We start from the raw sequence: 24,496 nt of genomic DNA, 5'->3' as shown, positions 1-24,496 counted from the left end.
TCCTAAGATGTCATTGGTGTTTGTATAGAATAGCGCTATAATTACCACAACATAGTTATTTCATTGAATTCTTGCAAGAAACTTCACTGACTTTTATCAATGCGTACTGAAAGTCGAAAACCTATTTCAGAATGCGTAACACCCGTAACGTTCATTTATAGTGCTTATATCTCCTTAAGTAATTCAGCTAATACTAAGTTAACCATGTCATGTAATACTTTAAGGCCTAAGCTACAGTTGTACCAAAAATATAGAATTTTTCTTTCACTACAAGTATTTTACTTTAGGGCCGTCCAGTTTCAAATAATTTGGTATTCGATTACTTGAAAAGGTGTTTGACCGAATATTCGGATATTTGAAACTGCCAGCAGCAAATGCGTGCCGCGCTTTTCAAAAGTTGCATATGGAGCGCCAGTTCAAATTTGCTTGCGGCGATGGATATGGAGTGTTTTGCAGTAAATATTTTAGAAATGTCAAGGGCTTTAACCTGCTAAAAGGATAGAAACGATGAAAAACCGTCGACAAAAAAGTTGTCGTCGACAAAAAAAGTGGCACCTGACAGTTGTGTGTGTATGTGCGTAGTTCTTTTGTTTTGAATATTCAAAGCGGCAAAAAAACTATTCTAGAGTTTGGTTGATGATCAAATATGCGAATATTCGGGACAACCCTGTTTTACTTTTTTTTCTAATTGGTCAGTAGTCTCTGAATGTAACGTCTGTAATGATGGAATTGCCCTGACCATCACTGACGAAGATTCTTCGTTTGTTTTTCATCTTCTTGCAGTGTTTGTGTTATGTTTTCCATTGATCTTCCTGCTGGGGCTTCTACCACAGTGCAATACCTTTGCTACGTACCTCCTAGAGGTCATCGATGTACATATATTTGGTGGCAATGGTAAGCACCCTCATTTGTTTTCAAATACTCTTCACATCTGTACCCCATCCCCAAACCCAGATACGGTCGCAGACCAAATGTTTTGGGCTTAAAATACATTAGTAAAATCCCATGAAATATCTGGGATTCATTCAGTCGTTCTGGTTTATTGGTTCAAAACTACCATCGCAGCCCAGATACCGAATATGCTGATATTTATAATAAAAATAAACTCATAACAATAATAAGGCAAACATTTGAAAGCATTAAACTGATCCTATTTAACTTTAAGCCAGATGAAGGTCCTAATTGGAGTTTTTGGGAATGAGAAAGAATTTGAAGAGAATTTATTTGGTGGACAAAACAGGCTTTAACATTTTTCGTTAATAATGAGGTTGAATTTCCTCATGCATCCTTTTGTAGTCACTGTCTTGTATTTTGTTTCTGGTTTCCATAGCAACTACCGGTCTCGCTGCAGCAGTCTACTCTTTTTCCCGAAGCGCCCTCGCTGTGTTATTACTCGTTGGTTTTGCTTTCGGTGCTCTGAAGGTAAGCTTTAAAGAGGGTTCCTCACTTCAAAAATTGTCAAGAAATTTCATAGTTTTCATATTTTAAACCACCCATTCCTTTGATGCCTTGAAGTTTTACCTAAGTTGATAATTGTTCAATAAAAGAATATGCTAAATACTTGCATATATTTGCATCTCATTATCCAGGACAATGCAACGTCTCAGCACCTGTTGTTCTCCGTGTTCTGTGGCCTCCTAGTAGCAATCAGCTACCACCTCAGCCGAAGTGCCTCAGATCCAAGTGTCTTGTGGTAAGAAACAGCCTCAAATCCCATCTTTAACCCCAACCGCCCTGAATCCTTCAAAATCCTCTTTGCCAAAGTGGAGGAATTTGGAGGATTGAGGTTACATGGAAAAAGTACGTTACTGATTTTGTAGGTTGCACTTTGTGTTGTTTATGCTCAGCCATGCATAAATATAGGCTTGGATTATGCTTGAAACCTCCATACTGCTCCAGTATGTCACTGGCCAAGCTTCAACATATTGACTGTCACTTCCGCAGGATTTTGCAGGATCCAGGCAGTGGTCACCCCTACACGGACCATATTCAAGAAATAATGGAGGAATTTGCAGGATTGAGGCTATATGCTATTTTTCCATGAGGCAAATTGGAGGATTTTGTAGGATTGAGGCAACATCCTAGCAAAAAGGCCTAGGCAGTTGGGGTTAATATTTGGGTTTGCAAGCAACAAATTTCTATTTACATAATAATACATAACAGTGTATATTGCAGTTTATATCGCAGAGATATACCCTGTTAAACTTGGCATATTCTTCAATAACCGTAGATTATTTCCGAAAAAGGGCCCCCAAAGAAGTTATGGAAATTTTACTTGTGAAATGTTTTTCTCATGCAATACTTTTGTTGTGAAACACTTTACCACTTACCTTTTTTCTTCACTGTAAAAACATAACATGGACTAGGAACAACCGAGCAAAACCAGTCCAGATTTGCTAAAATATGTCCAGGACCATTTGTATTTTCAAATTTTGGTTAGTGATTTTGGGGATTTTTTTAAATTAATTCATTTATTGTATATTTTTCAAAAAAGGTCAATTATCAAGAAATTTGTCATGACTGAATCTCAAGCCAAGCCGGAGGGATCCCTGGATGAAATCAGAGATCCCCTGCCTGGGAAACTCCAGAAATCTGTGGTAGGTCTCTCTCTCTTCAAACGTTCTATTCTCCGCGAAGATCTTTATTTTATAACATCGGGTTCTCCTGATCATCAATTAGTTCCAAAATTCTGTGTCTCAAAGTTGTGTCTCAATCAATTTTGTGATTGTTAGCTTGGCCCAGCTAACATGCCAACCGCAGATGGGATGATAATGTCAGCGAAACACTTGCTGTCAAATGGTGGCGCACTGTATGTCAGTATTAACATATGTCAGTTATACATATGTCAGAGTATAGATAGCAGCCTTTTTAAATCCTTGACAAATGTCTTACCACTGGAACTAAAATGTTGCCAGTAATGTATGAACCTACTGTGGATGTAGAAAAAGGAAAATTTCAGACCCGACAAAATTATTACATTCATTGTGTGTGTCAGCCATTTTGGAGAACGTAGCTAACAAGATCCATTTGGTTCCCCCCCCACCAGTGTGAGAGGCTGCAGTCAGACCTCATCATATGCCTCCTGTACGTCGCGGTCCTCTTCGGCGTCCACGCCAGCACCGTCTTCACCGTTCTCCAGCCTGGCCTGAGCTACGTGCTGTACGGCATCGCCGGGGTGCTGGGGTTCCTGCTGCATTACCTCATGCCCCAGCTACGCAAGGAGATGCCCTGGCTGTGCATCTCACACCCGCTGTTCAAGAACCACGAGTACTTCCAGTTTGAAGTCAGGGGTAAGATGCCATTGTGAAGCATTCGCTATTTGCATTGGGGGTTGAAAGTCTTGGATCTGAACAAGCAGTGTGTGGTTCTGACGCAGACTGCCTGAAATAATTGCACGAGGTACAAGGAGTCCATTAATTCTTGAGTAAGTAGGGAAATTATTGGCGGAGTGCCGTGGCCTTGTGGTCTGGGACGTTGAGTTTGTGGTCTGTGGGTAATTCTGCAGGTTGTGGGTTCGAGTCCAGCCTGGGGTTATGGTGTGTGTGCCCTTGGGCAAGGCACTTTGTCACTCATTGCTTCTCCCCACCCAGGAGTAAATGGGTACCTGTGAGGGCAGAGATGTTTATTGTAAATGATTTTAGCTGCTTTGCGCCGAAATGGCAGCATCGAGCTGTATACTCCCCAGGGAGCTGAGATTGTATTTGGAATGTTTCATTGGCCCAATGTGCAGGGTAATAATGATGTAGCGCCTGGAGCACCAAAACTGGTGTATGTATACTGTGCTTTATAAGAAATGCATTATTATTATTACACTACAGAAGGTACAATTAGACACAAAATATGAACTTGTCACGTACATTGTTTTGTGTATTGTCCGATTCTGCTTCTTACATTGTATCACAGTATGGATGTCATAAATAAAATGAGAATCGCAATAATTTTTTTTTTATTTGCCCAAAGGACTTCAAGCTCATATGTGACCGTTCACATATGCTGTTGTTGTTGTTGTTGTTGACAAATACAGGGTGTCCTGACAATAATGGTGCATGTAGATCCCTTCATTTTTGCCAATTTACAACCGGAATTTTCTGCAAATGTTAACACGATCTTTAACCCTTACTCTCTGAGGGTAGTTTACTGCATGTCAGTTGGTTATGCCAATGCCCTCCAGCTGCAGTTTTTTGGCAGATAAACTATCTTGACAGTGAAGGCTCCAATTGGCAGGAGTTGGAGGCCCTGGAGGGTGCCTGATACTGACCAGCTGGGGGCACTCACTTTGTTATCAGAGGACTCTCATTGTTCTCTGTGGCATGTATTGGAGTGCCTGTCCAGTTACCCTTGAAATGACATGGCAGATATTGGAGGGCCATGCAAAAAACATAGGAGATTTTCTTGAGGCACATATTGGCATGCGTTGGAGGGTCTAGTAGGGTAAGGGTTAAGGTTACAGATTTAGCTTGAGAATACCGTTTGTTTAATTAAGATTGCTTTTGAAAATCCAGATATATGTTTGAATAACCGCAAAGCCAAAAAAAATTCTCTGCCACTTTTAGGAAGCGAGTGCTTCAATGATCAGACAATGCCAGTATGGCTCTTTTGATAAGATTATCCCTAAGGGTGTGAGACAAACATTCCATTTACATGACAATATAGGGTTGTGTTCTTATGTTGAAACAATTTAATAGTACAGACAGGTTCATTCTTTAAAACTTCAATGAAAGAGTTCAATTAAATATAAATAATATTGCTCGCTCTGCTTAAAAATGTTAAAATCACTAATATAGGTTTTCCCGGACAATTTCGGAAAATGTGTACACGACTTTGTAAAAGAAGCATTCGTTTTCGTGCGAAATAGAATGAACGTTCCAAATCTCTGTTTCTATTTAACAAATGATAATTCTTTTTCCGTGACAGTGCATTCAGTTGTAAAAAATCAGCGTACGATTTCCCGAATGTGCACTGCATTTAGTGTATTGACATTTCATTTTAACGCGAAATTGAAGGCACATCCGCAATCCTGTTTTCCTTTTAATTTATCATCAGTCTTTTTCGCTAAGTGTGCAGCCGATTTCTCTCGCCGTGTTATTTAACGTATGCCTGGTCAAGCATTGGAATTCATTTATGTGTTAAAGTAACAGTTGAGGAATGGTTGATTGAATGATTAAATAGTCAAAAAGTCCCCATGCAGATCCCATGTAACACGACACGTGATGTGTCCCTTTACCGTCTCAATAATATGGCTACAAGATTATTTTGAGTGATTTCATATTGGTCATATTATATATCATTTTCACATTTCATTTGCCTACATTTCACATAGGACTTTGTGTATATAAGAACAAACACATTAATGATCAATAAGGTATACATTAATTAATTAATGAATCATTAATTAATGAATCAAAGTTGTTTCATGATTTGTATAGGCCTGTATAATTTATTTAAATTGAATGCAGAAAATGCGAATTGAAATTGTAACAAATGAAAAAGAATGTTCAATTCAGCCTGTTTCACAATAGACAATCGATTTTCTGCGAATTGGATTGCACATCCATAATAATCGGCAACGCATACGTCAAACTGAAAGCCTAATCACGTATTTGTAATCCCTTAAATGAAACGTTATGCACATTCATTCATTTGATTGACGCAAAATGAAATCGAACGCTAGCTATTGCGAAAATGAAACCAGGATGTACGTCGTTCTCAAACTCTGCGCCAAATTAAATTTATGTTTTCCAAATTCAAACGCACATTTTCCGAAATTGTCCGGGAAAACCTATAGTAAAGTGATTTGGTTTTAGACTAGGACTATACTGATTTTAACTGCTTCACAGAAAGTGGCACAAAATGGGTTTCTTGGCTTTGTCGTTATTCAAACATATCTTTGGATATACAAAAGCAATCTCAATGAAACAAACGGTATTCTCAAGCTAAATCCATTACCTTGAAGATGGTGTAAGCATCCGCAGAAAATTTTGGTTGCACCATTTTTTTCTGGATGCCCTGTACAGATAGTGGTCAGTAAATGTTCAAGGTTAACCAAGAGTGTCATAATCATTGCAAGCTTTCACACCTAAAACTTTGCCTATAAAGTTGACTGATGGAGTTAAACTGAGTTTTGCAAAGTGAGCTTCACATGAAGAAACTCTCAAGACACTGTCTTGAATGGTTTCAATATATTTTGTTGTTTCTATTTTTGTATGACAGATGCAGCAAAAGTCATGTGGTTTGAGAGGTTGTTCGTCGTCCTGTGCTTTCTGGAGCGTAACATCATCTACCCCTTGGTCTTCCTCTGTGGCCTGACCACAACGGGAAAGAGTATCACAGATTTCTTCTCTCCAATGTGAGTACAAATAATCTACGTTGCTTCTTTCAAAAGCCACAATTTATATTAACCAGTTCGCATCGGAGGACGTGATAACACGCACTGGCTGTTTTTATACACAGACACGGCTGACAGGTTTAAATGTCAAGATTGCCTTGACTCGCCTCCGGGTGACGTCTAAACACGCTATTCCCTTGTGCCTTTTTGTACACACACGCAAAGTCTGTGAAGTCTGTGGAGGCAGATCGTGTGTTGATCTTGAATTGCCCGTTGTGCACGGGTTATTGTTCTACAATTTATGCTCCAGTGCACACCTTGGAGTATTGATACATATGAGGTTTTTAGCAAGAACTATCGTACAAATACTGTTGAAATGACTCTTGTGAATCAGTATTTGTGGCGTTTGGCTGTATATCAGAAGTTGGCTGGAATATTTTGCCTTTTGCGAAAATCGAAATTTACAGCAAAAATAATCCCGGCATAAAAATGAGAAATCTTGACCAATAAATGTTTCTGTGTTCCATCTTCCTCCATCCTTCAAAATCCGCAAAAGCATACGGGAGGGCTAGGGTCAATAGACCAATAGAGAAAAACCTAACGGCCCCTTGATTCCCTTCATTGAGTGTGACATCATTTAAAGGCATATCTAGGACCATTTGCATTTATCCCAAAAGTAACCTACCAAATTATTATCAAAAAGCTTACTTGGATTAAAGATCATACTGGTACTAAACACCCCGTGAAATTATTCCATCTGGCTTGCTGTCATTGAGAAGAAATCAAGAAATGTAGGTGATTTCCAACGATCAGTTAATTGACTGATTTTTGGAAACACAGCGTGCTACGGATGAAATCGTGATTCTGATCAAAAGTTGTGCATGGTTTTTAACTGTTTTCTCAAAAAGTGTAATTTCCACTGAGCTGAAACTTCAACAGGTTATGTTTTGTACTTTCTTCTTGGGATTTTGTGTGGTGTTATTTTGGTAAACTAACAAAATGCATGAAAAGCAAATGATCCTTTATAAACTTCTTTTCCCCCATCGCAGTGCCGGTGCCTTCATTTTGACAGTCTGCGGACTCAAGCTTCTCCGTAGTGCCTTCTCCAACACCGCCACCCAGTACCCCATCCTAGCCCTCACTGTGCTCTTCTTCAAGTTTGACTTCCACCAGGACACCATCCTCTTGGACCTCTTTGTCGTCAATTACTTCCTGATGTCCATCTTTCTTCACAAGGTAAGAAGTCAGAAAGAAATGCAGATGGAGCTGAGCTTGCCAAGCTTGCTGGTGAAGGGCAAAACTCAATATTGAGTTTACCTCACCCCGACACAAATTCCATCTTATGAATAGTTTGGTTGCGGTACCCCCTGCTACATCAGATTCGAACCAGCCAGCTGGCCCTGGCAAGCTCGGTGGTCGAGTGGTAAGACGTCTGCAGTAAGCATCAGGTTGTGGATTCGAGTCCCACTCGAGTAATTTGTGAATATTTTTCTCATAATCACCCTGGAAAACACTGAGTATGCAGTGCTTATGAAAGAAACAGATAGTGAATAGACAGGTGATTTTTTGTTACCACGTAACATGAAAATTAAACCATGTGACTTAATTCAGACACTTAAAACAATTTATTGTGGGAGTTTTGTATGTGAAATAGAAAGCCTTATACTCAGGGGTGAGATTTGTCAGGATTTTTCCTGATTTCAGGATTTTTTGTGAGAATTTTTCCTGATTACAGGATTTTAAAGGAATCCCTTGTGAAATCTGGAATTCCTGAGGTTTTACTCTCAAGGTAATTTTACCTGTAAAAGTTCATATAGAACCAAAGAAATGGGAATTCGAAGGGGTGCCTTTAGGTAAATACACACATATATTATAGAAACTATGTTGCTTTGGGCCCTTGGCGGCCCTCAAACCATGCGCTGATTGTTTTGTGGATTTTTCATTTTCTCCCAATCTCACCCATCTTATGGTGAATTAGCCTGTACTAAGCTACTGTTGCATGTACTTTATAGTAGAGCACTGGGATTCAATGGTGTTTGAGTTCTTGGGAAGGACACTTTACGATAATTGCCTTTCTTCACCCATAAGTGTAAATGGGTACCTAATTTGGGCTGCTGCAGAAATCTTTTCTCGTGGCCTGATGAACAGGGGTAATAATTGTGAAGCGCTTTGAGACTTTGCTATAAAGTGCAATGGATGACCTCATAATTATTATGTGTCTTTCTCCATTCAAGCTGCATGAGTGGATTCTCAAGATGAAGTTTGTCTTCACTTACATCGCTCCATGGCAGATCACCTGGGGTTCGGCATTCCACGCGTTCGCTCAGCCATTCAGTGTGCCTCGTATCCTTTGGAAGCAAAAGAATCAATTGTTAAACACGCCAAATCTATTGGGTCAAGTTTTTTGTTTACCAATTGTTTGTAATCTATGTATCCCATTGGATTAAATAACTTGAGTTTACATCAGAACTTAAATATTGGTGTTTTATCTCATGAAATTGGCAGTGCTGTGTATAAGTGGACTGGTTTGTGTGGTTTAAATCAGAGTTGAAAAGCAATTTGACAATTTGTTTTGTGTCACATAGACCTCTCTGCACTATACTGTCAAGTATTTTTTTCTCCCAACCACTTGGGATAACACCGAGTATACAGTGTTTATAAAATACGTTGATGGCAAAACCCAATATTGAATTAACATCATCCTGATGCAAATTCCATCTTATGAGCTGTCAATTGTTGTAGTTGAGTCCATCAGGAGTATTCACAAGTCTCTACAAGTCAATCGGTCTCAAGTCAGGTCACATTGTTGTTGTTCATCCCCATGTTATTACTTGTGAAAGGCTTTGTGATTTACGTGTGACCTGACTTGTGATGCACTCGGTGGATACTCACCGAATGCTTTTTCTCCACACCACCCTGCGTCGTGCATTATTCTCCTTAACCGTTATCACCTGACCAGACTCTGCCATGCTGTTCCTGCAGACGCTCATCTCGGCGTTCTTCTCCACTCCTCTCAACCCCATCCTAGGCAGTGCAATATTCATCACCTCCTACCTCCGACCCATGAAGTTCTGGGAGAGAGATTACAAGTGAGATGACCTCTCTTTGCCTCGTGATACCTCTTTCAGAGAATCCTTTGCAGGGTTTTAGATCCAGCTTTTAATTAAAAAATTAAAAATTTGGGCGGGGGGGAGAATGAAATTTTTTTTTTTTGGTAACAGAAAAAAAGACCCAAAAAGATTAGATGTTGTTACCAATGCCAAATTTCATGGCACTGCTAAGCACACATTTTTTTTGTCAACAGTATTTGTCTATTTCACAGGGACCATTAGCAGTAAGCGCAGCAAAAGGCATGCTAACTTTAGAGGAAAATTTTGCTTAAATTCGATGTAGTCATGTAACAACAGAAATCGCCATGTGAGTGCAGCCCTATGCACATTCATGCTGTGAAATAGTGCTTAATGTCAGCATAATTTATGCCATAGTTAGAACACCTTTTCTGTTAAATGTTTAACAGCGCCACGAAGTCGACTCCTGATTTGTGAGGGGACTAGAGTCATTAGTCGACAAGTCCTTCTATTTAGAGGCATATAGGATAATTTGCTTTTCGTGTATTTTGCTAGTTTCCAATAATTACACCACTCAAAATCCAAAGAAGAACATTCAAAGCCTCTGTTAAAGTTTCAGCGTAGTGGATATTGCACTTTTGAGAAAATGGTGAAAAACCATGCACAACCTTTGGATCGCGAAACACGATTTTGTCTATAAAAGTCTTTATTTCCAACATGTCAATTGACTGATCGTTGGAAATCACCTACATTTCATGATTTCTTCTAAATGACGGCAAACCAGACGGAATAATTTCACAGGGTGTTGAGTACCAGTACAATCTTTAATCTAAGTAAGATTTTTGAATAAATCGGTAGGCTACTTTTGGGGTAACATGCAGATGATCCTATGTGCCTTGAAATCTTGCACACAAAAAATCTGGTTTTAATTGCGGCATTTTATCATGTGCAGCACCAAGCGAGTGGACCACTCCAACACCCGCCTGTCCACCCAGCTGGACAAGAACCCCGGCTCGGACGACAACAACCTCAACTCCATCTTCTACGAGCACCTGACCCGCTCGTTGCAAGAGACGCTGTGTGGAGACCTGGTGGTGGGCCGATGGGGGACCGTCATCGCGGGCGACTGCTTCATCCTAGCCTCCGACTACCTGAACGCGCTGGTGCACGTCATCGAGGTGGGCAACGGACTGGTCACCTTCCAGCTCAGGGGACTGGAGTTCAGAGGTGCGGACAAAAACGTTCAATCTTGAAAAACATGGATGTAATGTGTTCATACTGTTGATAAAACACTTGCACATTGTGCCTATATTTAACTAAGGATGAGATACCGCGCATAAACTTTTACAGAAGCCTTTACTTTGTCCTGTAGAAGTTCAGCATTTTGTCTTGGATTTGTTCAAGACAAACAGAAGGACTGTTTTCATACTAGAGGGCTCAGATAGGTGTTCCAGACAAGAGTGGTTTGTGGTTTCCAGAGATGGGCCTTGGATTTCTCCACATAAACTGTGACTTCTCCCTGTATATTAGTGCTGGGCGGTTCAGGCGGGTACCTGTTTCTACCCGAGTCCAACACGAGAACCAGAACCGTGAATCCAATCCTTTTGAGAACCATGTACCCGCTATGTTCAGTTCCGGCTCTAAAAGAATCGGTTTCAGGATGAGTTACTCCATTCTCTGTGCACAAACCCCGGAGCTGAGAATCGGCTCCATAAACAGTCACTGCGTCCAGTCAAAACATCGGAGGGGAAAAAACCACACAGACACACACACTGAGACAAACAGTACGGCCAAGCTCTTTTTGGCCACGAAGCATAGAGCCATAGACCATTTGTTGAACCCTACGGTGACCCTGTAGACTTGGGATTGGTATTTTTATTTTCTGTGCCCAAGAGTGGGGACTTTGGTTGAACTTGAGTGGAAATATAAAAATTGGCCCTATACTTCTGTACAGGTGATCCCTGACCTTGTTGAAAGTATACATGTTGTCTTATCTATCTTATGGTTGAAACAAAACAAAAAATATTTTACAGATATATTTTTTGCTTCCAGTGAAAAATGTCTTTTCTTTTGAAATGACTCCTGATGACGGCACAAATTATCATTTAGGTTTACTAAAAATTGCTTTTTTACTACTGAATTGCTGCAGGCATGAATGTTGAAGAGGTAAAAATGAGCTGATTTACAACATTGTTTTGGGTTTTTTTGGGGGTTAAATAGGAACTTACTGTCAGCAGAGGGAAGTGGAAGCCATCACAGAAGGAGTGGACGATGATGATGGTATGTACCAAAGGAAAGTAAATACTGATAAGCAAATTTATCCACTTAGTAAGGAAATCTGCCAAAAACCAGTAGCATCATCATTTAGTCTTGTGGCAAGTTGGCTACTGACTGTTTTTTTTTTACCCGAACAGAATTTTTTTGTGGTCAGGTGGATGGACAAGACCATTAGAAACACACAGAGAAATAGTCAGTGTCTTTACTTGGTTTATAACATTTTCAAAGCCATTTATTAAACTAAAGCTTTTTTACCCCTTTCACTGTTTTCATTTAACCAAAGGCTTTTTTGTGATGTTACCCTTAACGCAGCCCTGAAGACTATCAGAACTTTATTATTATTATTATTAGTAATTATTTCTGGTAATGAAACCAAGGAATCCTCAATAGTGCCCCAGGCACTGTAGCTCACAAGCCTGAAGAAAGCTGTAGAGATTAAAGACAATGAGAAGAAATTACACTTTTACACTTTTTTTTCCAAACTATTTCTTGTCAGGTTGTTGTTGCTGTTACCCAGGCCACCTACCCCACTTCTTGTCAGCCAATGCAGCCTTCAGTCAGCGTTGGTTAGCTTGGGAGGTCATCGCCAGCAAGTACATCTTACAGGGCTACAGCATATCAGACAATTGTGCGGCTTCCATGCTGCAAGTCTTTGATCTACGCAAGATCCTCATCACCTACTATGTCAAGGTATAGTGAATTTCTCTCAGGGACATGTCCAGCGACCACAATCGCGAGCAGTTACTGAAGTAAAACCATACTCATTTGCATGTCACACATGTTCTGAAATATGAGGCGTGTATGAATTTTATGAACCCTATTTTGCTAGAATGAGAATGTCAAAGGGTTGGCATGGGTGGCTAGTGCCTAAAGCACTCACCTCTCACCACTGTTGCCCAGGTTTGATTCCCGCCTCGGGTCATAAGTGTGTAGAGTTGTTCGTTGATTCTCTCCTGTGCCACGAGCTCTGGTTCTCCTGTTTTCCTCCCTCTGCAAAAATCAACGCTTTCAATCTCTGGCTTTGGTCAGAGGCTGCCTATTGCACCTTTACATGCCTTTGGCTTGACCACGTTGTAGGCGCATCCTTCGCAATTCAGCCTTATGGCTGTGAGTAAGGATAATTAGCACCCCAATATGATTATTATACAGGGTCGATAAAAAAACACGAAACGAAGATATTATTGCTAATTGGAACAAAAGTAGGGCACATGTGAATCAAAGGGAGATATCCTCTGTTAGGGTTAAATCTCCTCTTTAAAATGACACCCTGATCATGTCCTTACATTCACGGTTGACTGAGCAGTGACCAATTTTATGAAAGGGTCTATTTAGAGAGTTGTGCCGCTCTTCATGGTGAAATTTTTTTCCCCATCTGCCTTGATTGGCAACCATGGCCTTTCACTCTGCGACAAATGACACCACAAAAACCACAATTGGAAAGTGGCGCAATTCTCTATTTAAAATAGACCCTTTCATAAAATTGGTCACTACTCAGTCAACCGTGAATGTAATGACATGATCAGGGTGTCATTTTAAAGAGGAGATTCAACCCTAACAGAGGATATCTCCCTTTGATTCACATGTGCCCTACTTCTGTTCCAATTAGCAATAATATCTCGGTTTCGTGTTTTTTTTCCACCCTGTATTGTTATAAGTTTATTATGTTTTCTAGTAAACATTATATGACTTGTATTTCAAGATTGACTGGCATGTAAACGTTTAATCCACTGTTTAAAAGCCTGACAGTTGGAAATTGGCTTTGGCTAAACTTTTGAAGGAGGAGATCACCGGTTCTCCTCTGTTGTTGGGGATTTGACTTTGAAAATTTCCAGTTTTGTTAAATGTCTTGACTTGTTAGGAACTGGTCTGTCATTTCAGTCGATGTATAGTGAGGCCTAGGGAGAATGACCTTGTGGTTATGATTTCATGACTCAGCGATCAGATGGTCAGGGGTTCGAATCCAGCTGCTGGCCATCTATGTCCACGGGCAATCCATTCCAACCAACCTGCCTGTCTAAACCAAGGAGTATGAATGGGTACCGTCATTACCGAGGGAGTAACCCACAATTGACCAGCGTCCCATTTAGGAGAAATCAAAAATATTCTCAGTCATGTCGTGCCAAGGAAACTGGAGATAAACACCAGCCTGGTAGAGTTTTTTAAAAATCTTTTGGCCCTTAACATGTCCACACCTTTCATCTCTACAGAGCATCATCTACTACGTAGTCCGCTGCCCCAAACTGGAGCAGTGGGTCGTCAACGAGACAATCCAAGAGGCGTTGAAGGATTGCAGCGAGGATCGATACACGGACTGCGACCCGACCTTCACCCCTAAGATTGATGAAGACTACGACCTGCGACAGAGCGGGATATCTAGAGAGAGCTTCTGTAACTGTTACTTGGGTTGGATACAGCACTGTGCCAGCAGGAGAGAAGAGGTACATGATTTGATGCCTTTATGATTTGAAAGACATAATTGTGGGTGAGCACATCTGTAATTGTTTTGACAAATTCGGTTAAGAGTCCAGAAGATGTCCAGTGTCAGACCATAATTCATCCTCATGCACTAGTCCTTTATTATAGCATGCAAGTTTTGCCAGTCCATATTTGTGTTTTATGTGAACATCCTGGTACCAAACACTGTCCTGGTACCCAACACTGACTAGTCTAGTCACAGACTCCCGTGTTTGAATTTACCCATTGTTATCTGCGTGATTGTTTGAACTGAAGTTGAAGTAATTTTTTTTTTTAATTTTTAGTAGTTGTCCATTCGCAGTATTTTCAATAAGTTGTAAATTGCGATGATTTCAGTTCATTCGAAATATTTATTTGTTGCCCTTGATTGGATTGGCCAGTCAGGACAAAAAAATAAATGCAAAACGTAGGACGTCACACACATTGTACATACTTTACATTGTGCCCGAATGCATGCTCAACAGTAAAAATTTGTTTAATTAAACATTCCTGATAACACTAGCCCTCTGTTTCTCAGTCCGATGTCTATTACCATGAAAAGACTGTTGACAGATATTTTCCAATTTTTGCTATACCTACAGGAGTTGGACAGTAGCAAGCCGTCTTGGTTGGTAACCCTGTGTTTTGCCCTGTGTCTTCTGGGCAGGCGGGCGCTGGGTACCGCCTCACACCATCTATCAACGAGGTAAGGCATTACTAGTTTGAACACAGACTTAAAAAGGCGGATTTTGTGGAAAACCATTTAAAGTTGATTGTTAGGTTGACATGTGACGTAGGGTTCGACCTAATTTACATATCTCCTCGCATACCAATAAGGTGCTGCGTTAAGCATGATAAATGAGTGTACAGGAAAAGGTCAATCAAACTAAAGAGGAGGTGGCAAAGCCAAGACGTATAGCAACCAATAAGATAATAGAAACACGAGGCCGTTGCCTGTCCTCATATAAACATGTGTTATGGGGTCAGCTCTCTAAGGCAACACTGACAATATAATTGCTCTCTGCCTGACATACATTATCACACACAGATTGTTAAAAGTCGGCTGTTTTTCATCAGCAGTAATTTGTAGGGTTTTACCGTGTGTGACACTGAGTTGTAATCAAGTCAAAAGATCATCATAGGTCAATCATAGGTCAATCATAGGTCAATCGTAAATCAGTCACAAGTCATCACAAGTCAATAACAAGTCAGTCACAGGTCATCACAAGTCATCACAAGTCATCACAAGCCATCACAAGTCATCACAAGCCATCACAAGTCATCACAAGTCATCACAAGTCAATCACAAGTCAATTACAAGTCAGTCGCAAGTCATCACAAGTCATCACAAGTCATCACAATACAGTCCCGCCTGCGCCGTCTCTTTGCACAGCTGTTTTCATTGTTTTCTCCTCATTCTCTGTCCCAGTATTCTGGAGTCCTTCCTGTACGGTCTACACGCTCTCTTCAAGGGTGATTTCCGCATCACCTCAGTCAGGGATGAGTGGGTCTTCACTGATGTAGAGATGCTCAGACGTTGTGTGGCCCCGGGGGTCCGAATGTCTCTCAAGCTCCACCAGGTAAAATTAAGAATCATGTTTTTGAACTGTAAGGTAACTATCAGGAATAACTATACTTCATACATAATCATGATCCAAAGCTGAAGTCTCACTGTTCAATTCACCATCACGTGCCATATGTTATTTTTGCTGTTTACCAAGCGCGCTAGGATTCACGCACAGGGTAAACCTGTACGGGTTACCCGTGCAACAGTCTACAACGCATGCACTTTACAAAACAATCTTGGAGCTGTCGCACGGATGTAGTACACACGCGCAATCATCGCCCAAGCTACACACGAAGAGATGGTTGCATGGTACGCATAAATGTTCGTTTTCCCGAGCTCAATGATGCCGAACTGGAGAATATTTATGGACAATAGAGATGCCTCCTGTACAAAAGAAAGTTGTCCACAAACTATTGTATCTACAACTGTACTGTATTGCAAACGAACTGAACTGGTGAATTTGAGCAATAATATTCTTTCTCCGAAGATTTTGTTTTAGTTCCATACTGCAATGAAAAAAAAATCGGCAGCTGAATGTGCATGAGGTATAGTAATACAAATATAACATGGTTTATTTCGGGTGGACAGTCGATATTAGCTCCCCTCGGTATTGGAAGTTGACAAACTAGTTCCCTCGGCTTCGGCTCGGGAACTAGTTTGTCAACTTCCAATACCTCGGGGAGCGAATATCGACTGTCCACCCTCAAACCATGTTATATTTGTATACTGTCAAATGTAAGATGAAGCCTATGTCCTTTATGGCTGTGACACAGGGGTGTGTCAAGTCACAATAGGGTGTCAATCAGTTTGATGGTGTGTCAAATACGCATCACTCTTCTTCAGTTAGTACAATACAACCTGGAAGCAGTTTGTCAAAATATTGCTAAATGTGGTCACAAGTCTACATTGGGAGTCAAGTTGGTGTAACGGTACTTCCCTCACCGTCCACCTCTGTGACCCGGGTTCGAGTCCCACCTCGGCCAATATGTGGATTGGGTTTTGAGTCCCTACTTGATTCCATGAGTTTCCCTCGGAATATTCTTATGGGGTTTTCCTCCCGCCTCTAAAACTGTAATTTCTTCATATTGTCTTCTCTTTTACCGGGCCCCATGGAAGACCAGTGGATTCCACTGAGTGGGTTACCCAATTAAGATAAGAAATCATAAATAAAGCATCACTACTCTGACGCAGGGGGTGTGTAGATCCCACACAAGGTTGCCTCACTGTTGGACAGTGGCACATCTCTCCTGTGGGTCATGGGGTCCGTCCTATGATCGGTGGGTTCGTTACTGGGATGAATCTGCGTGTTTATAGTTACTTGGTGTCTGGTCTGTACTGCATTGCAAGGAAATATGAAGGCTCACGCACACACCCTCTTGTTCGTTTTCAGGATCATTTTACGTCCCCAGAGGAGTACGAGGACCACCAGCCATTGTACGATGCCATCACCAGCCATGAACAGAACCTGGTGATAGCCCATGAGGGTGACCCTCAGTGGAGGAATGCTGTCCTGTCTAACACCCCGTCACTCCTAGCTCTCAGGTAGGCTGGCCTAAGCAGTATGCTCTACTCCTGGAAAGAAGAAAAATCAAGCTATGTGGCAGGACATTTTCGAAACCTTGAAATTGTTCTCCTCATCTGGATCATTACTACAAACAAACTCCCATTGGGGATGTACAGGTTGTACATGCATGGGCTCTTCAACCAATTCAGTTTTTTTCTTGAAATTTTTTTCTAATTTGTATTATTATTTTTTTTGGGTGTATGTAACCCTCTGGAAAAAGGCTTTTTTTATTAGGGTTGCTTTTGTACCTCTTTTAACGCACAAAAGGAGCCACCTGAATTATTGTCAGGTTGCAATTATTCAAATTTGTAAAGTATTTACTGCATGCCTAAATATGGGTGGCTTTTTTGTGACGTCTCATTCAAAGTTGAGTAACTTTAGTATTGATAGAGAATAAGCTACTCAAAAATAGCATCGGGAGGGTAACTTCAAGTTTTTCCCATGTGCTGATTGGTGGTACATGGACGTAAATATTAGCAAGTGCCATGGTTGTATTTTACAACATGTTATTTTTTTTTAAATTGAGGCAACGTCAATAGATATGTGTTTTTTTGCATGTCGCATGCTTTCCTAAAGTCAGGGGATTGCACACATTTTGTTACCCCATTTGTCGAGGTGCATTGAATGTGAGTGAATGACCTTTGCAAAATTCTAAGGTTGCTGAAGTTGTCTCTATATGTACCCCTAAATGCTAATGTTTTGGCATCCTCAGCTGCCAATAAATAAATATTCTGTTTTATGGTGGGTTTTGCACTTTTACCGACGTATTATAAAAGACAGTATACTCGTCATTGTCCGAGGGTTTGCAAGAAAAATTCACAAGCTTAATTCGGGTGGGACTCGAACCCACGACCTCCTGCTTACTAGTGCAGACGTTTTACCACTCGACCACCAAGCATGCCGGGGTCGGCTGGCCGGTTTGAGTCTGATATAGCAGCGGGTACCGCAACCAAACTTTTAAAAGATGCATCAGGGAGGAATACATTTGGTTTTGCTCTTTGCCAACATATTTTATTTACATCTCCCCGACACAAATTCCATCTTTTTAAAAGATATTCTGCTCAATTTAAATTGTTCAATGTTTTGTCATTTTTTTTTATTTGACATAAATTGTTGGCTCTGTCTATTCAGACATGTCTTGGACGAAGGCTCTGACGATTACAAGATCATTATGCTGAACAAGAAATACCTGAGCTTCAGAGTTATCAAGGTAGGTTTTGATTACTTTTAAAGTTGAACAAAGAAATTGACTGGAGCGGGGTTTGAACCTGCCACCTCCGGATTACTGTTCCGGTGCTCCTCCAACTGAGCTATCCAGCCCTATGTTGGCGGTTCCCCATTTTGTCGATGTCTTTATTCAAGGGGTACTAGTCAGAAGCCATGTAGCCAGGGAACATGCTATTAGCAACATTCCATTTTTTACAAAGAAGTTTGAACCATGTCTTTTAGGCAGATGATGTGTACATATCTGGGACTATCTGCATCATCAGTCATAGTCACATCAAGGTTGAGTGGTTCTGGTCTTAAGGAATGTTAAAGGTACTGTCGTTGCGGGAAACTTTGAATAGGTTTGGTTGGTCCACGAGACTTCTGCTAGCTTTGTGTCCTTGGTTGGTCTTTGTCTTGATTAGGTGTGGCAGAAGGCTTGACAACAAAGTGCTAATCGCCTTACTAGCAGAAAGTATTGCCCTGCAGCTGATTTTGCTTGGAGGGGGGGGGGGTGCAAAATGCAACAAAATATCTATCTGATGTTCTCTCTTTGCCTTGCTGTTCTCAGACTGTATACAATACATGCATCTTTACATTTTCAACTTGTTGTTCCAGGTGAACAGGGAGTGCGTGCGTGGATTATGGGCAGGCCAGCAGCAAGAGCTGGTCTTCCTCCGTAACCGCAACCCAGAGCGAGGCAGCATCCAGAACGCCAAGCAGGCGCTGCGTAACATGATCAACTCATCCTGCGACCAGCCCATCGGATATCCCATCTACGTCTCGCCGCTGACCACGTCCTACGCAGACAGCAGCGAGCAGCTGGCCAGTATCATCGGAGGGCCACTGAGCTTCGGTAACATCAAAGCCACGGTCATCAGCTGCTGGAGAAGGTCCGTATCAGAATTGTTCTTTCTTTTTTTTTAGTTCATATTTTGGTTGATTTGTAATTATGTGAGCCCTGTTTAGAGATGTTTAAAGATATAGTCCATCATTTGTAATTTGTGCATTTTGTTCGTTTGAAGCAACAAAGGTGCTCAAAATCTAAAGAAGGGTACTGAACAACTAACCTGATGAAGTTTCAGCTCAGCTTCAGCTGTATATTCCAAGAAAAACAGCATTCTAGGGTCTCAATTTCAAATCAAAAGTTGCTGAATCATGTTTTGAATTGGGCCTGAATTCAGCATCTGAGACACGTTCTCACTGAGCCGATTGCAGTTACGCGATGTCGCGCACTGATCCGACGAATTATAGCAAGTGCGTGTGCGTCGTGCCAATGCTTGCGCGCGCTTCGCCGAATAACAAAACGAACTACTAATTAAAATTTTCCTATGGTGCGTCTTAAGAAGCACCGTTGGAAAGGCCTTCTTTCGTTGATTACTTCAAAATGACAGCTTGCCAGAAAGAATAATTTCACAGGGAGTTTAGTCCCCTTACTATTTTTCAACCAAGTACGTTTTTCAACAATAATTACGCCAGTTACTTTTCGGATAGCTGCAAATGATGGACTATAGCTTTAACAAATTGACTGATCATTTAGGCCCTGCATATGTGGGCTTCAACATGTGCATGCTCCAGATGCGTGCATCATACGCAAATCCATGTATGTCGGAGTTTTTGTGCATGCGTGTCAGGCATAAATCACAGCTGTGATTGGTTAAAACATTTGTGGGCGGGGCTTAGTTGATCAGTCTTTTCATGATTTTACTCTCGCATGCATAAATGTGAGGTGTTCTGGCAGAATGAGACAGAACTGGGCAGAGGCCGTAGTGGAGAAAAATGCAAACAAGAAATGATTGGGTTGATTTTTTTTTTCAATTTTGAGATTTATTGTTACTTGTAATCTTTGATGTGTCTACTACGCGTGTTGAAAAAAAAGGTAAAAATTGTGAAATAAAGTGTTTTTAAGGAGAAAAATATTGGCATCTTTCATTTTCACGACTAGCAAACTCAAAACTTTAAAAGCCTTTTTCTCAATGTTTTACATTTTTGACATGTCAACAGGGTTTGCCCTTAACTTTTTTTTTGACTATCCAGCCGGACCAGTTGGCTAGAATTTTGACTGGTCCGCCAGGTTTTTGACTGGTCCGTCTTATACAGCGTGTGCCGACCAGTTAATCAGTTTCACATAATTAGACTCACAGATTATTAAAAATGAAAAACTTACTTTTTGTGGTATTGTATTGTTCGAATTTGTAAGTCATTGACATGACAAGGTCCTCTAAAAAATAATGCAGATCATCGACCGATGCCTGAAGCCTAGGCTAGGCCGACCACGCGACGATCCTAGCGAACGTATGCTTTTCAGTTGGTATCCCTTGTGAGCGATTCAATATTAAAAGCTCATGCAATTTATGCCGGCCACCAGCGACTCCTTCATGCTTCATGCCGGTGTCATGTGAAAATCGGACTCCTATAAAAGTAATCGCACTCCTCACGTAATTGGTCATTCTAATAATCATCACATGTTAGACATGCGCAATTGTGGAGGCTGAAGTATGACGTTGTCGGTGCCGCAACCTTCATAACGAACGGACCAATCATACTAAAACAGGAATGGGAAATGTTTTGAGCGCCGTTTTAGATGGCCAATCAGCTCGATCCATGCAGTGCGTGGGAAACAGCACGTGTCACGATGTTTGCTTGTGGACCCAGCAGGACGGGCGTAGGGGGGCTCTTGTAACGTGATCGCACAGGTTTTTTTCCCACGATGAGAAATCATGGCTTGATATTACGCTTTCTTTTGGAGTATTTTCTTTTCTCGACTTTTATCTGGACGGCTCATCGTATGATTCATGCGAGTCCCTTCCCTTTGCACGTCGGTACCGATGAATAATCAACGGACCAATCGTACAAAAACATGAATGAAACAAATGTTCCGAGCGCGGTTTTAAATGGCCGTTCAGATTCTTTTAAAAGGGCGTTTTTAGATCGATGAATGCAGTGCGTGGGGAAAAGCACGTGTTTCAACCCACTCTGTGCGGAACCAGTGTGGAACTGCGGATATGCGTATCATGCACTGACATGTACAGCCACGCACATGACGCAGGTGTATTCGGGGGCTTTCGTAAACAAAGTTAAGTGTACGCTTTACGGTAGATCGGACAAGAGTTTTCCCCACGATGAGAAATCATAGCTTTTTTATTGCGCTTTCTTTGAAATATTTTTCTCTCTCAATTTCCCTGCATTGGACGGCTCAGCATCGCATGTGAATCCAGGCGAGTCCCTTCCATTTGCACGTACACCTCGCACGCATATAGCGCGGAATCTTGCTCCGTGACTGAAGCCTGTAAGTTTTGGCGGTCATAGATATTGATTGACACGTTTGTTCTTGTTGCTGATATTCTTGAGAACTATGTTTTGGCAAAAATTACGCATGATGCTGTAGATTTCAAATCTCTCAAACAATCACGGAGAAACAATTATCAGACCAGTTTTTTGTCAGGACCGTCAAAACATTGTTTGAACTTTCCGTGAGCACACTTTACACACAAAGAAAACCGCAAACACAGCAGCGTAAGCAGAACTACAAAGGCCTTAAAGTATCAGGTTTTCTAGTCGAGCTTAACAATTGCGTCTTATCTGTCAACAGTAATTGACAATGCAGACATGAAAGTGGATGCCTGGAACCACAAAGAATGGAATCAAACACGTCAAAGAGGTTGTTTGACTTTCTGTTTGAATTAAAGGCTTTTGCGAAGATTCTGAACACTAAAGATGAATACCGCGGTATTGAAATTCCATACCGAGTTCACGGTTGCATAGAGCATTTTTGATCTGTGATGCCCTTGCCGATTTTTTCGGCTGGCCAGCCGGACCACTTGGCAAGGTGTTCAGCTGGTCTGCCGGCAATTCAACTGGCATTTGGCCAGCGGACCACCGCTAAGGTCGAACCCTGGTCAATAAAGACGAACTTTAAACAGCCATAACTTGTCAACAAACAGTATTGTAAGGAGAATTTTATTCTCTTTCCTAATACCCGCAAACCCTCATTTCAAACTCTGCCCAGTTCTGTCTCATTTCGCCAGAACGCCTCACAAATGTGAAGAGGATAACTCACGGAGTTAAAGAAGTGTTTACTTTGGCCCTAAGTAGGAGTGCATTCTTGTGTCTAAGAGTTAAAAATATGACACCCCCATCTGATAAAGTGTAGGCTATGCATTGTGCATTTTCATCAAGTTTGTAAAAATGATTGTGAATTATTTTCAATTAATTTCAAATTGAAACAGAGTTAATTGTGAATTGATTTTTGGTGAATATCATGTGGGCAATTCCACGGTTACTCACGTTACATTTTTGATGTACTTTGGAGTTTCCTTGGGCTGTAATTACCTTACTGAAAAGGTTTAATAACTGTTATCCCCATGTTAGATAGAGTAGACCTAGACCGAAAATGTAACGTGAGTAACCGATTTTGTGCGTCTTGTTTATCATACCTAACACATTTTTCTGGATGTCATCTTTGGTGCTTAGGTAGGTCTAGGTCTACTCTATCTACCATGGGGATAACAGTTATTGAACCTTTTCAGTAAGGTAATTACAGCCCAAGGAAACTCAAAAGAACGTCAAAAATGAAACGCGAGTAACCGTGGAATTGCCCATGTGATATTTCTAATACTCTGCAAAATTTATAGGTGAGGTGTCATAGAACAAAATATTGACCGTTTTTGTAATAATTTGTGAAACTAGCTGCCTGCAGTGATTTGTGGAGCATTGTACATTATACATCAAGGAGGGCGGTATAGTTTTAGAAGAGTAAGTAATTGTGTCCATGTTTATGACAGGATCCGCATGCATTGTGTGACGGGCTGTAGCAGCGGGGGTGGGGGACCTGACGGAGGGGACAAGGATGACACAGAGACGGTCACTGGGGGAGGGGCCAACACAAGCCACACCCTCAACTCACAAGGTACGAATTGTGTAACGTTGCTTGACAAAGAAAGGCTTTATAATATGATTCAGGAAATCTCTAAACTCAAGATCTTCCCGAAATGTGGAACACTTCTTTTTCATTCAACATTTTCCCTTCTGGAAAAGGGGTTATCAACTGAAGATGTGCAAGCAAAAAGAGTGTTAACCACTCCGCACCAGGATTATTTTGACATTGACCGGACCCAGGGGCGGGATTGTTTTTCACAAACCTCGATGCCAGACGGGTTCAGGCCATCATCTGCAGGTAGCACACCCTGATATTTCCAGCCTCGCTTGCTGCGAGTGGGTGGCAGACAGATATTTCTGGCCTCACTCCCTGCATGTTTATCTGTCATCCGTTCCGAATACCGCAAAACCTTTGCGTGTATACACGTTTTCCGACGTGATCTAGTTAAAGTATGATGAGCCTTTTTAAAACTTTTCTTTAACTCTATCAAATTCAGGAGAGAACACGTCTCAACCCCAGCAGGGCTCCACGGGCCAATCCGACACCTCCTCCCAGCAGCTACAGACCCCAGGTCACAACAGACACAGTCTTGGGTCCAGCACGGGGTCCGTGGGGAAGCAGGGGATGGGGCGCATCCCGCTGGCTACTCTGTTTGGGGATTCGGCGTACCACAAGGACCCGTACCTGGGCCACAGAGTTAGGGTGAGTCAGACCAGGGCCCAATACCATGGCTCTGCTAACCACAGCATTCTGCACTTACGATCACTATTCTGTGCTAGCAGCACTAGCAGAAAAATTCTGCGCTAATTCTGTAAGCACAGAATCCTTAGTTACGAGATGTACGCATGCGCAGAAGCCAAAATTCCTCGCTAACCTGTGAAATACGCTTACCGTAAGCACGGAATTATCTGCTACAGTAAGCAGGGATTTTTCGCTAACGGTAAGCAGAGCCATGAATTGACATGTGATTCAACTTGTGATTGAATCAACTCAGGCTTACACAATGCAGTGCACCACCAAGAGTTTGCTACGGAGAGTCAATTTTTCAAGTTTACGGTCGACAAAACATGGCCCATTTGAACGAGTATCAGTAGACAACTTGAGCTAGTTTGTTATAGATTGGGGCATAGCGTTCTGCCGCCTTACAAAAAACACC

General features: G+C 41.4%; 1 protein-coding gene across 2 annotated transcripts in view; it reads left to right on the top strand.

The window, feature by feature from the left end:
- Nucleotides 1-24,496, top strand: part of LOC119744724 (pecanex-like protein 1) — a 50,871-nt gene that overhangs the window by 22,125 nt on the left and 4,250 nt on the right. For both annotated transcript variants that reach the window (XM_038220802.1, XM_038220801.1), the window contains 20 exons: nucleotides 784-894; nucleotides 1,331-1,422; nucleotides 1,590-1,693; nucleotides 2,495-2,597; nucleotides 3,047-3,290; nucleotides 6,211-6,346; nucleotides 7,375-7,561; nucleotides 8,560-8,668; nucleotides 9,285-9,414; nucleotides 10,346-10,620; nucleotides 11,614-11,673; nucleotides 12,167-12,360; nucleotides 13,878-14,108; nucleotides 14,727-14,830; nucleotides 15,554-15,704; nucleotides 17,082-17,233; nucleotides 18,387-18,465; nucleotides 19,080-19,354; nucleotides 23,246-23,370; nucleotides 23,837-24,042. In XM_038220802.1, the coding sequence (XP_038076730.1) occupies nucleotides 784-894; nucleotides 1,331-1,422; nucleotides 1,590-1,693; nucleotides 2,495-2,597; nucleotides 3,047-3,290; nucleotides 6,211-6,346; nucleotides 7,375-7,561; nucleotides 8,560-8,668; nucleotides 9,285-9,414; nucleotides 10,346-10,620; nucleotides 11,614-11,673; nucleotides 12,167-12,360; nucleotides 13,878-14,108; nucleotides 14,727-14,830; nucleotides 15,554-15,704; nucleotides 17,082-17,233; nucleotides 18,387-18,465; nucleotides 19,080-19,354; nucleotides 23,246-23,370; nucleotides 23,837-24,042 (3,068 nt within the window). The remainder of the gene's footprint in view (nucleotides 1-783; nucleotides 895-1,330; nucleotides 1,423-1,589; nucleotides 1,694-2,494; nucleotides 2,598-3,046; nucleotides 3,291-6,210; nucleotides 6,347-7,374; nucleotides 7,562-8,559; nucleotides 8,669-9,284; nucleotides 9,415-10,345; nucleotides 10,621-11,613; nucleotides 11,674-12,166; nucleotides 12,361-13,877; nucleotides 14,109-14,726; nucleotides 14,831-15,553; nucleotides 15,705-17,081; nucleotides 17,234-18,386; nucleotides 18,466-19,079; nucleotides 19,355-23,245; nucleotides 23,371-23,836; nucleotides 24,043-24,496) is intronic.

Source organism: Patiria miniata, unplaced genomic scaffold (assembly GCF_015706575.1).
Source record: "Patiria miniata isolate m_02_andy unplaced genomic scaffold, ASM1570657v1 HiC_scaffold_7, whole genome shotgun sequence".
NCBI classification, from domain to species: domain Eukaryota; kingdom Metazoa; phylum Echinodermata; class Asteroidea; order Valvatida; family Asterinidae; genus Patiria; species Patiria miniata.
The sequence above is the reverse complement of the archived record's forward strand: the minus strand, read 5'-3'. Positions and strand labels throughout refer to the sequence as shown.